Genomic DNA, 18,606 nt, shown 5'->3' with positions numbered 1-18,606 from the left:
CTTGTAACAATGTCGATTTATGAATGGGAAGAGATAGGATTATTTTTGCCTCTGTGCATAGATGTCTGCCAGTATGTTACTCTGGATATGTGCATTTATCCTCATCTTTGTCAAGGCTTCTTTTTATGCGTTCTCCCTCTGGCAAATTACTTGTAAATAGGGTGAAATGTGCATAGTGTTATTCTTGCTGTTGAGTTTCTTACATCCATCTGAATCTAGTCTTTGTTCTTAGGCCTCTCACCTCTTTAATCATTAAAGACCCAAAACAACATTTACTCCATCAATGGTCTGCACTAGAAAAAAGGGGGTACAAGTAAGTACACATTTCTAAATAGTTCAAAGAAAAGGACACATTTTATGACCATGTCTTTAATTTGCAAATATTGTTTATTAAAGTCTCTTACAAGCAAGAACAGACAATCAGCATGCCCACATTTGTATTCCACAATATTGTTTGTTCAGTGATTTCTCTAATGGTGACAGGTCTGCATCAATTACATCACTTTCCTTCCACAAATCAATGTTATCTAAAACTTACTGAGGGACAACATGGAAATCTCTGGTGTCTTAATCTGTTAAGTACTTCTAAGAGAGATGTTTGGAAGATGCCAGAAGTCAATTAGATCTACATTGTAAATAAAATGCCTTGCTTTCTGTGGATTCTTCTCTCTTACTGAACTTGACCTATTCCAAAAACAGTCTGTTTCTGTTTTTAGCACCTGTAAGACTGTAACTCCTGAAGGGACCACTGAACATGGTCCAGTGAGGCTAATATTTGAATGCTCTGAATCTAGAACAGAATGGAATATGGGCTAAGATATACAATTTACTGACTAGGGAGGAGCGTGGGATGTTCTTGTTGGTTGTTTAGTTAGTTATATGGAGACGCTGTTCTCAATCACTTTGGGGTTCATGTAGTTGTACTTGACAGGCAGGGATGCGTTTCTGCTTTCAATCTCTGCAGATATCTGGGACAGGCGTTCCTGGAAGGCCTTGATGCACCGCTTGGGTTCCTCTTCAGTAAAAAATTCATCAGGATATGTGCCTAAAGGCCTCTTTAAAAAAGAAACATTTATTATCATAAATCAAGAGAATATATAAGGGAAGCAACACAAAAAACAAGGAATGCTGGTGGATGTTTTCTAAGTGATCATGTTGGTTTACAACAGTCTAAACATGGAATCAGCTTTTCTTGCCTCCCTCCCGCCATGTTTTTCAGTGGTTCTCATCTTTTAGTTCACTCTGTAAGAGGTCACCACTGATCTCATGGCAACTCTGGATCTCAAGGGTCTATCTTGGGCCCACTTTTTATTCTCCCTATACACCAGCTCCCTTGATGACCTCCCATGTGGCTGCTCTTGTTGCCTTTACACTGATTAGACACATATTATCCTTTCACACCCTCGACCCATGAATCTGACTACTTCTCTACGGTCAAATGTTGGAAAGCTCCTATGTTTCTCCTTTAACTTCCCCCCAAACCTGAGGGCCTTAACTTTGTCTCCACCTCCACACGGGCATCGCAGAGTCCAGATCTATAGATTGTCATTGAGACATCAAGACTTTCTCATACTCAGCCAGAAGCCTTGGGGTTCGCTTTAATTCTTCTATTATCACAGACTCTGTAGCATGCAACCAAATTTAAATACCAGAGAAACAGCCATGTCTTCTTTTTCACACCACCACCAAGACCAATTAACTGAGTAACACTTTCTTCTCCTTACTAGATAGCGTTTGGAACTGTGCCTGCAAAATCTTACTCAATCTGCCAAGACACAAGCTCACCACTTCCTTTTGCACCAAGCTGGGAGGCTTGTGTCGAAAATTCGACCCTCTACAAACCCTTGACAGTCAAATATAAAGTGTCCATAGTACCTCTGTAGTGCCCGGCTATGCTCCATCCAGGAATTTACCACCAAAACTCGCTGGTTACAACCAGACCACAGTGTAAAGGGCCCAGAGTCTGATTGCTCCATTCTAGGCCATATCACTGGTACTCTCTGCTTCCAAGGAATGCCCCACACTCACTGTTTCCAAAATCCCATGAGTCTATTAAAGAAGCACACTGTGCCAACAATGTAAATGGCTCTACCTAGTTACCATGCCAAGCATAATTGTATTATTGTTGGTGTGTTGCATTCCTATTACAAAAGCAGAAGTTGTATTCAAAGCGTGAATCACCTCTCCGGTTCATTTATTCCATCAAACTATATTATATATGTAACAAAACAGTGTTGGAAAAATGTCATGCAAATTATTCCTAAGTAAATAAGTCACAAGAAGGTACTGTTTACCAACAACTTAGTACTCCTAACATATGCACGGAGAGAATGGATGCTTACCACGTCACCGGGCTCCTGACTCAGGATCCTAACAGTCACCATTAAGCTGGTGGTGGTGCCCACCTCGGGCAAGATCTCGAGGACACTTTCCAGGGTTGCTGTGCCTTTGGTCTTGGGGGGAGGTTGGCGCATTGTACCAGGGCTGTTTGGCATCCAGGATAGGAAATCAAACTACAGTGGCACAAAAGAAAGAAAAAACAACAGTTGAAAACTGCAATTATTTTAAATTAAGTAGATTTATATAGCACCACCAGACCCAGGGTTGTCAGAGTGCTATGTAAAAACTATTTATTTTGAAAAAGCCAACAAATGCTATATCACAAATTATCATTGTTAGACCGAAACAAGAGTTCAGTGCAGGAAAACAGTGATTGCTAGGTATCATATCACCATTAGAGAGAAGGTTGGAAAAGTATGTGTTCAAGTGAGGAGTCAGAATGTCAGCTAGAGCTTTATATACAAGGATGTATCACAGACCAAGGGATAATTCCAAAAGGATATGAACCTTGAGTCTCCTGCGTGAGGCATCCTTTCTCAGCTGATAGTGCACCATCTTTCAAAACGTTGCCTGGTTACTAGGGTTAATTGAGGGAAAACACCTGCACAATGACCCACCATGAGTAAAGGCTGTCCCAATTGTTTAAATTCAGATTTGTGCTCCTGTCCAAAAGTGCACTGGGCACATTGGTGAAGACTTTTAGTTCTAGGAAAACCTGAACTTCCCCTTCCAGAGCAATGGCCTCTGGTAGACCTCTGGACCTCCTCGGGTCAACTTCTAAGCTCACAAACTCACAATGTGCTCTACTGATCCCCTTGTATTTTTAAAAGATTTTATTTAACATTTTCCCCAAAAACAAGTAAACCAGACACATTGCACAAATCTGCCAGGAATTATGATGCTTGCTCAATAAAAACAAAAAAAAAGAGAAGAAAAGTGGACGGAATAGTATAACATCCACACCCAGGCATTTTGGGAATAATCGATAATGCGCCCTGCTGCCCCGACAAGAGCACAAACACTGACATTACATTTCACCAGATCCCTCCACAGGGTCAGCAGAGGATGTAATGTAGATATCAGAGATGAGTATTACCTTGGACTCTTGATGTGGGTAGTAAAGGTCTGCCATATAACATCAAATTTGGCCACCCAGTCCCGGATAATAGCAGTCAACTTCTCCATTATGTAAATGGACCACACCTTTCCTTATTTAAATAAGGAGGAAGAGGTTGCTTCCGTATCTGCACCACACACAACCATGCCACCATGAGGTGAGAGTGCAAGTGGCACATAGGGAATAATTCTATTGACCCCATGGTTCACCTAAGAGAAGCCTCAGTGGTTTGGTGAGAGTTAAATATTGGTCATGGATTGCAATGTACCTTGAATCTCAACCCAGAATATGTGTGGAAAAGTCCTCCTCTCTCCACACCCCTTCCAACACAAATATGAACTCCTAAACATCTTATCCAGTATAACAGGTGTAAGATACTAGCGTGTCAATATCTGTTAGGCGTTCTTTTTGTAGCGGACACAAATTGAAGATGTTGCCGCACTTTGCCAAATGCCCCCCCAAGTGACATCAGATATCTCTGTAGTCAACTCCCTCTCTCATTACTGTACATAGGCATGCTTGCAAAGAGGGGTCAACTGTAAGAGATAATGGTAGAGGCAAGATATGCCTTTATGATGGACGTTAGTGAGATAGAGTGACTCTATGTGATGCTCAATGCGCTGGAAGGCCAGACACTTGAAGGGCCTGTCCGTCTAATGGAGTGCTTTAGTCAAATCAAATTTAAAAAAACAATTTATTTTGGTCAAAGGCCTTAAAAGAGTGCTTGGGTCAATTTAAAGCTGTTGTGTCGAGTTAAGTCAAATTTGGTAACCAAATCCCCCCTTAGCTTTAAATCATAAAAACGGGTTACTCATCTGAGCCCAATGAAATGAAACTGGGTGGGCCACAGTCAGGTGAAAATTAGGATTGTGCATCAAACGGGTGAGCCAGAAAGGGTAGTTCAGGAATGCCTTACACTGGCATACCTCTCTCCAATAAACGGGGAACAAAGATGCTAAAGGTAACAATGGGGGAGGGTTTGCCCCAGAAAGCTTCAGAAGCCACAGCAACCCTGACAATGGAGAAGAAGAACAAGCCTGCTTTACTTGAACCCAGGGTTTCCTGTAAGGGTGGTGGTTCCAATCTATGGAAAGGCAGAGTGATGCCAACAAGACATATGTGAAGACATTCGGGAATCCCAGGCCATCCTCCGAAACCGGTCTACTTCGCGCTGCTCCTGCCTTACCGCCCCATATATATAATCCAGTCGTTTTGCATGGATATGTATAGGAATCGAAAAAGCAAGTGCCAGTGGAAGGTCTGGAGAACCAGCAAGGCATACAATCCATTTTCACACTGTTGAGTCTGCCTAAATTCAAGATCTCAAGTTTCCACAATTATATAAATCCTTAAAGAGGGCCGTGAGTTGAGGGGGGATGTTGTAAGCATATAAATCTTTCGTCAGAGGCAGCAGACGTCATCTATAGATAAGTAATAGATGACGTCTCCCATTGGAAACCACAGCCTTAAATTGGGCCCTAACAACAGTTGGGGGATCAGCAATCCCCATACCCTTTGACTTAGTAAAATTAATTTTGAAGTCGGACACCTGAGAGAAGGCATCAAGCTACTCCATCAATGCTGGAACAGTGATGTGAGAAACAAAGAATTTCATGGGCTAATAAAGCAAGCTTATGTTCTACACATCAATCACCACACCACTAATGGGAGTGTTAGCCTGAACTTTAGCCACAAATGGTTCCATCATAAGGGCAAATATTGAAGGGGACAATCCTGATGGGTGCCTTGTGCGAGCTGAAAAGACCGGGAATAGGAGCGATGCATTTTAGGCTTAGTGAAAGGTTTCTGAAAGTTGACCAGAATAAAAGTTTTCATTTTATGTTGTAGGGAGATTTTATCCAGGACCGTAGTGTGGCAGGTTTACCCATTTTTAGGAGAAGTGTAATCTTTGACACCAGCATGGTATCTGTGACCACTCCAGTCCTCAAAAAAGAGTTAAATACCTATACTAAAGGATCCATCAGGTGGGAGGCATAAGATTTATAAAATGTGTGGTATAGCTGTCGGGGCCAAGCACCTTACGGGTGGAGAGGCAGCGAATTACCGCTCAAATCATCCAGCGTAAAGTCATCCTTCTGAAGGCACAACTCCTCAGATCTATCCGGGGAACATAGGTGCTCAAGTATATGTTTTGGCACTGAGTTTCAAGCTATTGAGCCTGGTAGAGAGTGAAGTAGGAACTATTGAAGATCTCAAGGGTCTCCTCTGTCTCTCGACGGGTGCAACCGCCAGTCTTCACAATATGGCTACAGGTAGCAACAATGCATAATGTATGTGCCAGGAGTTGGTCTACTTTATCCCCTGTCTCATAGTAGCCTTAGTGGACATACAGAAGCTTCTTAGCAACCAATGTCATTAATAGATGTTCAAGCTTGCATCTAAGCTGCCCCAAATCCCTCAAAGGACTGTGGGAGCCTCCTCTCTATTGTGCGTCTCCGCCTGTTGGATCTGGTTCTCAAGCTCCTATTGGTGAAGCTTGTTCGCCCTTTCAAAGGCTGCCATGTGGGAAATAAGTTCTCCCCCGAAGAAAATGCCTTTGCAGCATCCCACAGGGTTTCAGGTGACACATCACCCATATAATTTTCAGGGAAATAGTGTACAATAGTGCCCTTAATATGATCATTGAGAACTGGGACCCGAAGTACCACCTCAATGAGGATCCACGACCAAGGGAACAGGGGCACCAAGCTAAGTGTCAACCAAACTGGGGCATAGTCACAGATATTGCTGACAATGACTTTGGTATCCACAAGACTGGGAAATAGAGACCGGGAAAATAAATAATTATCAATTCTATAATACATCCTATGGACATTAGAATAGAACGTGCATTCTGGCTCTTGAGGGTGGTAGAGGCGCCAGGCTTCTGTCAAATTCATTTCCAACATATTCTGAGTCAGAGCTGTGGGCAGGCAAGGTTCATCCTGTCTGGGCTGAGAACTGTTTAAGTGAGTCAAAAGCCACATTAAAGTCTCCTCCGAGCACCATTTTTTATTTTACATCATTATGGAAGTGGGAAAGCCTGGGAAATAATTCAGTAATTAACTCCTCCAGATTACCATTAGAGTCACAGATCAAAGTTATAGACAATCGAGTAGTACCAAATATGCCACTTATGCCAATCTGCCATCCGTCAAGCTCCCTGTAGGTTCTACTGACCAGGTAAATGGGAGGTCGCAACAGAGTAGGATAGCCACTCACTGGGATTTGCTGGTATAACAAGTGAAACTGCGTGGGGTACGAATAGGGGCGATGGCAATTCGTGTCAACTCAGAAGAGGTGCATCTCCTGTAAGTGTTCCACATCTACCTCCTTACTGCGCAACCAATGTATCAATGCCCTAGGTGTGGTGTTAAGGCCCTGTATATTAAGGGATACTACATGGAAGGTAAACATCTAAAAACATGCATACAATCGCCCAATACAGCTGAATTTAAATAATGTGGGTGTGACTCCTGCCCCTCAGCATGACATGAAATGTACGTATGTGTCAACAGCAATGAAAATATACCAACACACATAACTTGTAAGAACAAAAGAAAAGAGGCAAGTGGCAAAGAAGCTGCAAAGCCCCCCATCGTTCAACACCCAGAAAATTCAATAAAAGGAGAAATATCACAAGAATAAGAAAATATGCACAAAAAGACTAATACAAAACAGCAATAAGAAAGAGTTGAGCACATATACAATTTGAACAAAGAAGAGTAACAAAGAAATAAAAGAACACCCACCCCTCTCCTTCCACTCAGTCAACCGCAAAAAAGCAGAGGAGTCCAATCTTATTTCCACCCAACAGGGCGGCGAGTCTTCCTCCAATGAAGGAATGCAGTAATCACCAGAAACCTTTCGCTTTTCTTTTCGTGCTTTACTCTTGGACTGTAGTGAGGGCTGGAGATGCTAGCCACCCCCTCCATCAACTAGGGCAAGGTCTTGTAACAGCACATCTACGGGCTTCCTGAGGCTTGGGAGCAGCAACTCTCTTATAAAGAGCGTGAAATGAAGGCGGAGCAGGAAGGTCCAACAATATGCAACCTTATTGCTATACAAGTGGTGAGTAACGTCTTTAAAATCCAATCTGACATGCCCTGATACAAATTGGTTCATGTTGTTGCATAGCCCTCAGAATTTGTTCTTTTTGATTAAAGTAGTGCACTTACGTCAAGGTATCTGGAACAAGATTCTTTTGTGGTTGAAAGGCAAGTACACCAGATGGGTGCGATTGAGGTGCGATGGGTGCGATTCTGCTTCAGGATGCAGCAGAAGATGGGCAAAGATGGCCTGGGCATGGTACTCAAAATCAGCTCATGAAATGGCACTGGACAGGCCCTGATGCAAATATTATTGTGTTGAGAACGGTTTTCCAGGTCATTTATCTAGTCCTGCAATGTTATTTACTCCTTTCTAATTTTTCCTATTGGATAATTCTATTGAAGTTATCAAGGGCATGCTCCACCACCATTGTTTCCACCACAGTCAGACGGGTATCTATTTGATGCAAAGATAGGTCGATGTCAGACATGACCCTAGTGAAGTCCTGACAGAGTGACAAGAGATCTTTGTGGAACTCGACCAATAGTAGCTTTATTTCCACTTTTGTCGCAGGAGCCTGGGAATCAGAATCTCGGGTCTGGGCTATAGGTTAGGGCTGAGAGTCAGTATCCGCCACTCACGAGAAATCAGACCTTTGAAATATGTTGCAGAATGTTGAAGTTTAACATTATGCGCCACCATGGTGGGACCAACACAACAATAAGCTCCTCAGCCTGATGCGTTCAACCAGTTGAAGGCAGGGCCCTCACCAGCTGTGCAACAGAAATTCTCGGGTGCCGGAGCAAAGGGCTCAAAATGAGCAAAGGCCCAGTATGTAAAGCTACGCACAGTGAGTCCCCGTCAATCAGCTTGGATGTGTACAGCACCAAAAGCATTATGCCCACACAGTCACTGGCCCAAAGAGATGATCTGCAAAGAGCAGTCTAAAGGGGGCCAGATCATTTCACTGTGAAGAATGCACTCATAATAGCACAGCAAAAAGGGGATGAAGCCAGGCCAGAGTCCAATATTGTGTACATCATAGGCCTCGGTGAAAGCGCAATCCACGCCCCACACAATCTCTCATAGATGGGGGAGTCGCCAAGCCCAAGCAGTCCCAAGGACATCACAGGGCCCATCCTCACAGATCAGCCCTATTCCTTCAACGCACTCCCACTCCCAGGCCTCAGCGACAAAATTGGTCATAAAGCTTAATCTTGGGATGGATCTGCCTCCATATAATCGTGGCCAGAATCAAAGAATAACTGGGGTAGGAGGGGGGCCAAGGCAGCAACAGCAGCAAGAGGGAGTTAATGATGGACTGTGGGTGCCAGTGTGCCCCACAGCCAGCCCCTGGAGACTCCAGGGTGGTTGCAGTGCTCCCGGCCTAAGCCCGTCCCGGCCTCTGGGACACTGCAGGCATGTTGGTTCATGAGTCATGCACAAAGGTGATCCGGCACACAGGTAGCAGAGCGGGTGGGCATGGAGGGAAATAACCCCCACCAGTGCTCACGTCTCACATAGATGGCAGTACTCCACCACCAGTGGAGGCCTCCACTCAGATCGAATCAGGCTGCTCACCGCTCCAGGTGCGCTAGTAATATGGCCACAGTTTCTCGTCTCCATAGCCTGACTAACCTCCCTGTAGCATCTCACCAGGTCAGGGGAAGGTCTTCGCACTCATCACCAGGATCTCGGGGCAGGAAGGAATTGCTGAGGAACAACCTCAATGCCAATGATGGGCCATGACGGGGAGATTGGGGGCTCGATGTGAGGAGCTCAGGAAAGACGCGTCTTGCCAGGTCGCCTCCCTGGCCATAACCCCTACTGATCTTCTTGTACTGATGTATGTATGTATGTGATATTCATATATCTCAGACCTAGTCTTGAGACAGTAAAGTACCAATACCCTGCCATTGCTTGCTCTCACAAACACCTTTTTAAGATGTATATGGTACAGATGAGTTTTCTAAGCACTTACATTCCCCTGGTTACTTTTCCCCACCACCTATAGTACTAGAAGCCTATTTACAATTACCTGCCCACTGTTGACAGCAGCATGCTGCGCGGAACTTGTGAAAATCACCATAGTCAGATACTTGATCAATTCAGCACGGGTCTGTAGAGAAGATGGCACTCCTGAAAGAATACCAGAAAAAATGTTATGAAGGCGCACAAAACATTTAACTGTCTCAAATCCTGTGCCTCATGGACCAGCGGTAGGTAGGCCTCCAGTTGTTTGGTTGAAATTATATGTCTGCAGGATATTTATTTTGGCAAATTATCTACATCTTTAAAATAATGTGCTATAATCCAATGGCTTTGACGGCTTTGTTCAAAATGCTTTCTGAGTTCTAGTACATTGAAAAATGGTTTGGAATTATAGATAAGATTGAGTTATGAAACCAAAATTGACATTCTAGTAGGATTTAAAAATTTAAGTATACACAGAAAATGTTTTCCAAACCGTGTTAGAAATTTCTAATTTCTTAACTTTGGAAGACACTTCAAGTGTGAAAAATTCTTAAAACATTTTATTTCACAGTCCAACTCAATGTTTTGTGGTTCCGATATCATCCATAATCAGTGAGAAGAATGCGAATGGGGAAGATGAACAAAAACACTTGACAAGTTCAAGAAATCATACCTGAGGATTTTCTCTCCAGGAAGCCTTCTTTGAAGATCTCCCTCACCCATGCTTGAAGTTCTTGGTCCTTCTGGATGCTCTCGTCACCCTTATAGTAGAAGTCCACAATACCAGACACATAGCTAATAACAAGAAAGAATGGAGTAGAGTAAATGGGTAAAAGTCTACATGGAACACTTCCAAATCAAGAGAGATCAAGAGAAAATAAGTGTCGTTCATCTAACATTTATTTAGCATGTGTTTATAAGTCAACTGTATAACAATAGTTTGGCCTATGTCTCCTACTGTTAGGTTCAGCAGACAACCATATCTGATTGCCTTTACATAAAGTAATTTTTTTAAATACAAATAAAATGACGTTTTTTTGTTGTTGAAAACTTTAGAAGTAGACAGTGGTTCCCATGGACGACTGCTTATTCTCGAACAAGCATTCTTTTACATTCCCAAAGGGGAGTTGGACTCTGCGGCCGCCTTCCCTTTGTGAATGACTCACCACCTCAAGTCAGGAGGCTGTAATGTTTTATTGTTTTGCTGGATAAACTACAGGGGGTTATGAATGATGCAGCCAGGCTGATCTATAAGAAACCCAGGACTGCCCATTCTTCCCCCCTGATGCAGGAGCTACATTGGCTTCCGATTCGGCAGAGGGTTGTATTTAAAGGCCTGTGCATCGTACACAAGGCGCTGTATGGCAAAGCACCAAGGTATTTGAAATCCCGCCTATTCCCATACATACCGGGCAGGACTTTGCGCTCATCGGACGCTACCCTCTTGTCCCAATCCCGTTTTAAACTGGCCACGGTGGGGGGACGTGCTTTCTCCAACACACTCCCAGCGTTGTGGAACAAACTGGCCCCAGAACTTAGGAAGGAAAGCAATCTGCTATCCTTCAGGAAGAAATTAAAAACTGTACTTTTTAAGCAAGCATGAAGCAGACCTTAGGCGCTCTACTGGGATCAAGTGAATGCCATACCTCACTACGCAATCTGGACAAAACAGCGCTTAGAGACCCCGGTGGTTAAGTTAAATAAATAAATAAATAAATAAATAAATAAATAAATAAATGGATTTCAGTCATCTCATACCGGCTGAGTATTTAAAAGGGACACCTACAGCACACACCTTGCGAGCAGTGAATCAGTATGGGATCGTAATCCTATTTTAGGAGTCAATTAAAGTTTCCAACTCCTAAAATTTGACTGAACTCAGGTTCAGAGTATTTGTGATTGAAAATAGGTTTGTAAATCTTGCCCCAATTTCCCCACCTCATCACACCTACATTCAATAAAGCAGTATTTATATGGGTTCTCTACATGTATACTCGATCATGAGCAGACACTCAGGGCAATATGTACAAAGCCAGTTTACATTTCCAAATGGTGTGAATCACTATTTCAGCCCGTTAGGAAATGCAAATGGTTTTCCTGTATGTATGAAAGGCATTTCGATGGTCCAATGTGAGAATTCCATCATGTAGAAAACACATGAGAGAGCGCAAATTTGAATGAAAATTATGTATAGGGCATATTTACAAGCACATTGAATAACGTAGGAATGAAACGTATATCGTAATGTGAAATTGACACTTATAGCATATAGATAACCGATATAATCCAAAGTAATATAGGAAATGTAACTGTATTCACTTTAGAACCTGTATTAGATTTAGAAGGCCCGTATATGTAGTGGGCTGATGTAGAGATGGTGTAGAAATGCTTACGAAATGTAGAACGTGCAAGGTCGAATTCATGTACGTGTGTAACTTTTAAACGGAGAAGCAGCGAGAAATGAAACGTGAAGAAATGTGTAGAACATGTATAAAACGATATAGAGAATGAGAATATAAAGTTATACTTTACGTAGTTTATATTCTATGTACAATGTATTCACATATGTGTAACAGACTTTTGCTAAATACGAATATATAAATGTGTGTTAAAGGTTATACTGTGTAGAAGGCTTTTTGTGAGAATGTTAGAAAGGTTTAGGTCATTTGTGATTCTAACCTGACTGACCAAGGGTTAGCAGGAGCACAGTCCAATGTATATAATCTAGCGGACTTGCAGGAGTCGTAAATAGCTTGATGTGGACGTGAGAGCCAAGAAGTCTAGCACTTGTTAGATTTAAGGTGACAACGCTGGACAAGGTTTATTGCCTGAACGTGATGAGAAGCGCTTAGAATTTGAAACTTGTTTTTGAATGACCATTCACAGGACCTAGAAGGTCAAAGAATAGCAGTTGTAAGTTAAAGTCTTGTTTAAGTTCATATGACTTTTGATCTGAAAGTGTCAGTTGAAGTCGCCAATAAGAAGATGAAGATGACATCTAAAGAAGAAAGGTCAACTTAACGGACGGCGAAAGAGATGAAGCAATGGACGAAGCTAGAAGCTGACATCATCGGGGAAAGTCCGTGGTGGGCGTCAAGGGGCGTTCCACCCACACTGTGATTGTGTATTTTAGGGACAGCACCCCGGGGATAAGATAGCAATTGGAGATTAGGAACAGGGAAGCGAATTGCTCAGAGCGATTAGCCAAGGCGATTGGCTCAGAACAGCTCAGAGAGAGAAGGGCGAAGGGTAGATGACTTGAGCAGATGCGCTGAGAGAGATCAGAGCGCAAGAGAGCAGTAGGCCGAGGACCCTTAAGAAGAGCGGATGGGTAGGCAGAGAGGGTACTGCTTCTTAAACTTAAGTTACCTTTAGAGGCTAAGAGAGTTTGATCTTCTTTGGAAGTCAAACTGCTGACACCTTTTTAGGTTAGGAACTTGCGAAGTAGGGATGTCACTTAGCATAGAGTAGGGACAGATTTAACGTGATACTTTTCTCTTTCTGTAGATGACGCCAAGGAACCACTTTACTTCGAAGCTTTAAATTGCTGATATTGGAATTGATTTTGTATTCTTTTGTATACTTTGAGGTTTATCCTGAGCGGATTGTAATTGCATCCAACTTTGACTTTTATATAAAAACTTTCAAACTTTATCAGTTGTAAGTGGTTCTTCCGAGTGGCGTCAGTTAATGGGGTTTGTCTAACCTATGCGGGGGTTGTCTTTTACTCAATGACAGATACTAGCGGTCCAAAATAGATGAATGAGATAAGTTATTAAATTGATCATAAATTGATATCAAAATCTCATTCCCCGCAGTTGGTAGCAGAGTAATGATGGTTATCTTCTTGAGGAAGACGACCTAGGCCAGGTTTAGATTACCCCAAGGTCCCTAGTCATCGACGACCAGAAGAAGAATCCCTGCCGAAGACGGTGCTGACGGTGCGTCGAGAGAAAAGCAGCAGAGTCGGTCGAGAGTGAGTATAAGGGTCATGCGTTGTAAGATTGCGGTGTTTTATGTTGTTCCTGTGTTGTAATGTCAAGCGGAGTTGAATGCCTGTAGTGTGATTGAGGGAAGGTTGTGAGCGCGCGCAACCGGATGAAATCTTAAGCTCCAGGGAAGGACTTAAGTGGTTCGGGTGTATCGAACACCCAGAGTAATTTGTCTACCATTGAAAGGGAGTCATGAGGTACCATTGATTTTCCCGACAGACCGATGATAGGGGGAGCGTAAGAGTGAGTGAATGAGTAACGGACGCTGGTCGTACGTTTACTGTGTGTAAGTAACCTATCAGTTGAGGCGATCGTCTGACCGTAAGAGGGAAGACGTTTCGTCAGTTAAGGTGACAATTACAGTTAGACTGTGGCCGTACAGTCAGAGAAAAGTGATCGCTTGGACGGAAGTAGTCATTTTTCGGTGTATGAATGAAAACGCATGCGAAATCGTGAGACAAATTGAGAAAGAAGGAGAATTGCTGCAAGAGGGAACGAGTGACGTCAGCATAGAACCGCGCTGAGATTGGTTAGTTTGTCAGACGTCAGCAAAGAGTCGCGCTGAGATTGGTCGGTCAGCGAAGAGTCGCGCTGAGATAGGCCGATTAGCGAGAACCGCGTAGGGATTGGTTGGTTGGTTGTCAGTGGGACGTAAACAAGGAAGAGTAAAGGGAAAATTGTAAATTATCGAAAAAGAAGTGTTTTAAGAGTTTAAGAGCACTCTTTAGGAGAAATAGAAGAAACTTATATGCCGGAGAGGAAGCTCCACCAGAAGGCACACCAGCTTATTATATGGCAGTGAATGTAGGCTTGCACTCGATATTATGGATTTCCGAGTGGAATAAGCTGACTGAAGGGAGTAAGGAACTGACGTTTCCGAGATTCGGAACGTTTAAACTAGATGTGTTGAACGAACTAAAAACGGTAATGCTTGCAACAAGACCTCTACCGAGGCCAACACAGTTCGAAGCACTTAGTGTATGGTTTAGAACAGCACACGAAAAGAGCGTAAAGAGGCGCCAAGAAAGAGTGAGACGATCAGTAAAGGCAGTACAGGATGCCAAATGGGATGAGGAAGCTAAGAAATGGAGAGTACAAAAGATAGAAGCAGATAAACTGTACCCGATGCTAGAAGTTACGGGAGAAAAGAAACCTCTAGAGGAAGAAGAGGAAAGCGAGACAGAAGAGGATCTGATAGAGAGGCTATTGACAGATAGACCACCTTCATACAGCGGAGGGGCCGCAAGTCCTATATTACCACAAGAGGACGGAGCTAGATGGGGGGAATACAAATCGATCCCAGTAACAGAGTGGGATGCCAAGAAAGAGGAGGAAGTACCTCAATCTAGTTCCGAACAGAGAGTAGTGGGAAGATTCGTGGTCCAGAAAATGCCAGAAACGCAACATGCAAGATCTTATCAAATGCCGGATGCTCTACAAGTACCGGTTACCATAGGCCCTATCGTGTCAATCTACAACCCAGAAGGGGTCCAGCAGGAGGAACAGGCACGATGGGATAGGGAAAGGGCAGAGATGGAGAATAGGGATCCTCGGAGGCAGATACTAGCACCGAGGAGTCGGAGTACTCCATTAGATGCAGCAACAGGTCCCTGGGTAGAACAAGGGCGTCAAAGAGGGCCAATGGACTTAAGGGGACCAAAGCCGAAAACCCATAAAGAATTAAGGGAATACCTGAAAGAATGGGATACTGCCGAAGAGGCTCGGAATAAAAGGTTAGAAACAGGAGCAGAGTGGAGAGACCAGAATAACCGGATCCTCTCTCATTGTGGAGCTGGCGAAAGCAGCCCGGAGTGGGAGAGAGGGAGTCAGGAAAGCAGAGGAAATAATTGTCCTACTATTGGCGGCAATAGGCAAATGTGCGACGACAGGAGTACAGGGTGTGGCGAAGTGCCTCGCGTCACCTTTAGTGAAGGAGAACGAAGGACGCAGGAGTACCGTAATACTTTCAGATGCACTCACCATACCCCGGGTGAAACAGTGCAACATTGGAATCACGGGAACATGGAGAGTCGTGAAGGGTCTCGCCATGCATCCGGTGATCATGGGCGAAGTCATGGGAATATAGGGAGTCGCGAAACGTCCCGCCATACTTCTGGTGATCAAGAACGAGATCACGGGAACATGGAAGACCGGCGAGGACCTTTCATTTTATTGAGCGACACCAGACAGCAAGCGAGTTACAGTGATTTAGAACAGAACGGTGGATCCTATCTCGAATCTGGAGAAACCGAGCCAAAAAGGCGCACTGTAGGGATGGGGGATGGAGTAATGCTCCACCACACCCCACGGGAAGATGGAAAGGCTTGGGATCTAGAGAGGTGGGAACAAAGAGATGGAAGGAAAACTCCTCATAACTCACCTGTGCTTAGGCGTAGGGCGCATAGTGGAGGTGAGAGAGGTATGAGCGAACCACCTAGGACTGACATACTGAGAGCCGAAATAAAAGCCAGACGGATTGATGTAATGAGCCTAAAATCAGACTTAGATGAAATAATTGACGGCACAGTGAAAATAGAGAGGTTAGAATTGTACGCACCAGATGAAATATTGTTCTTAGCCAAGGATGTTACTCGGAGAGCGAGGTCAGCTCATGAAAATTTATCTAATTTGGCAAATAGATATATGATAGACCTGTCACGAACCAAAGCCTTACAGCCCAATCATAGGCTAAATTGCACAGACCTAGATCTGGATGAACGCAGAACGATAGGACTAAGAGTACACATACGGGAATTAGTCATGTGTATCAGAATATGGAGAGATCTGGATAGATGGGAGGAAAAATGGTCTAAGAAGGGATCTGTTAGAAGAAGTACAATTGCGAAGTCCCAAGATACAGACCTAATGCGAATGGAAGCTTTCCCTTTGCGAGAAATCGCGAACGGAAATTACGTTCATGTACCCTGGAGTAGGGGGGATTTGGCGGCATTTACCAATTCCTTCCCAAAGTTAAGAGAAAATCCCGTTGAGTGGTACAAGCAGGTAGAGAGGTTCGTAAAGATCTCTAAGGTGCTGTGGATCGATTTGAACACATTGTTCGATATCGTAGTACCCGGAGATTTGTGGACGGCATGCAAGCTTAATGTTGAATGGCCTACCTGTGAGCCTCCGAGAGACAACCGGACAAATGGTCCATCAGATAGAGTCATGGAAAAATACGAAAGAGTGATAACATGGCTGAAAGAGAAAGTGCCAGTACAAGACATAGATTGGGTTAAGATAGATCGAACAACTCAAGAGCCCAAAGAGACAGTTCACGAGTTCTATGAGAGGCTACTGAAAGCATTTAAACAATACAGTGGGTTAGACGTGATGGATCCTAAGGACATAGGACAGTTTGTGTCGAAGTTTGTTTTAGGATTGAGACCAGACATAAGCCTGATGATACAACAGCATCTGATTTGTTGGCAGAACAAACCTTTAGACGAAATTCTGAGGTATGCAAGGTACTGTAGCGATGAGATAGATTCAAAAGCGAAGAAACTCAAGGAAAAATTAATGCTGGTACAAATGCAAGCAGCTGGAAAGGGTGGACAGCGGCAACAGGGAACAGGAGCGCAAGCAAAGAAACAGAATAATCAGAGCAGAGATGAGGAAGAAAGACCGAGACCGAGAATGGATATCGCGACATTGAAAAGGACAACTAGGTGTCATCAGTGTAACGAAGTGGGACATTGGAGACGCGAGTGTCCTCACAATGTTGAGACAGGGGAATTAGAACAAGAGGAGGAAGAGGTACAGAATAACGTGGTTAAGGGAGCCGCAGCCCCGAAGGGAAAGTTTATCAAAGGGGGGACTCAGACTCCTCGAGCCCCGTTTCCTCAACCGCCTCGCATTACAAATGGAGGGAAAACCTATAGACAAATGCCATTGTTTGTAGGAGGAAAAGAATGCTACTACGTTGATCCTCTTACAGGGCAACGAGTGAATAGGGAGGAAGACTGTACTCTAGGAGCAGCCCTGGAAGTAGATCAGAGAGGACCATACGTAGAGGCTGAAGTAGCTGGATGTCCTACAACCTTTTTGGTAGATACGGGTGCTACTCGATCTACGTTGAGATCAGCGGTAGTCCCAGGTTTGCCAATCTCGGGAGAGACGATTCAGGTGGTAGGAGTCGCAAACAAGAGGATGACTAATCCTCTGACCGAACCAGTGTCAGTAAAGATAGGGAATTACAGTGACGAACATCAGTTTGTGATCTGTGATTCTAGCCCTGTGTGTTTGCTAGGAAGAGATCTGTTGTGTAAACTAAATTGCACAATACATTGTACACCTGAAGGAGTAGAAGTGCAGACCAATGATGAGGATGCCGATTTTAAAGTTGTAAACTCGCAAGAGTGCGTGGAACTATATCCTACCTTAACAGTGGAAGAGCTTTCACAGGATTTGAGGGAGAAAGTGTCAGCTGAGGTGTGGGATTTTACTGGAGAAGAAATAGGACTGATCAAAGGAGTAGAACCAGTAAAAATCTTGGTAAGACCCAATGCTGAGTATCCAAGAACTCCACAATACAAGTTGACTCCAGAGACGATTGCAGGAATAAAGCCTGTGATCGAATACATGATTAAACAGGGAATACTGAAGGAGATCGTGGGAAGTCCATGTAACTCCCCGATTATGGGTTTGCAGAAGCCTAGTGGAAAATACAGAATAGTGCAGGATCTTCGGAAGATTAATAATATTGTTGTCTCATGTTGTCCAGTGGTACCGAATCCATCAGTGATATTATTTCAGATACCGTTCCAAGCTGAATGGTTTACAGTGATAGATTTGTGCCAGGCTTTCTTTTCGATTCCTTTAGATGAAGAGAGCCAGTATCTTTTCGCTTTTAAGCTGGAAGATCGCGTCTTAACATGGTGTCGTATCCCTCAGGGGTATACAGAAAGCCCATCGATCTTTAACCAGTTATTAAAACGAAATCTTGAAAGTCTAGTACTGCCCAAGAATTCGGTTCTAGTCCAGTACATAGACGACCTCCTAGTTGCGTCAGAAACGGAGGAAGCTTGCAGAGAAGACACCATAACCTTGTTAAATCACTTGGCCGAGAATGGACACAAGGTGTCTCCAAGTAAATTGCAATATTGTATGACTGAGGTGCAATACTTGGGCCAT

The 18,606-nt window shown here is 43.7% G+C and overlaps 1 protein-coding gene across 1 annotated transcript in view; it reads right to left on the bottom strand.

Annotated features, from left to right (window-relative positions):
• Positions 1-368: 368 nt before the first annotated feature.
• Positions 369-18,606, bottom strand: part of LOC147678114 (hydroperoxide isomerase ALOXE3-like) — a 156,896-nt gene continuing 138,658 nt past the window's right edge. The window contains exons 11-14 of the mRNA XM_086945978.1: positions 10,155-10,276; positions 9,546-9,646; positions 2,343-2,513; positions 369-1,055 (exon numbers count right to left, since the gene is read on the bottom strand). Coding sequence (XP_086802104.1) covers positions 876-1,055; positions 2,343-2,513; positions 9,546-9,646; positions 10,155-10,276 — 574 coding nt within the window. The 3' untranslated portion in view covers positions 369-875. The remainder of the gene's footprint in view (positions 1,056-2,342; positions 2,514-9,545; positions 9,647-10,154; positions 10,277-18,606) is intronic.

This window comes from Lissotriton vulgaris, chromosome 12 (assembly GCF_964263255.1).
Source record: "Lissotriton vulgaris chromosome 12, aLisVul1.2, whole genome shotgun sequence".
Lineage (NCBI taxonomy): Eukaryota > Metazoa > Chordata > Amphibia > Caudata > Salamandridae > Lissotriton > Lissotriton vulgaris.
This window is presented reverse-complemented; position numbering and strand designations above follow the sequence as displayed.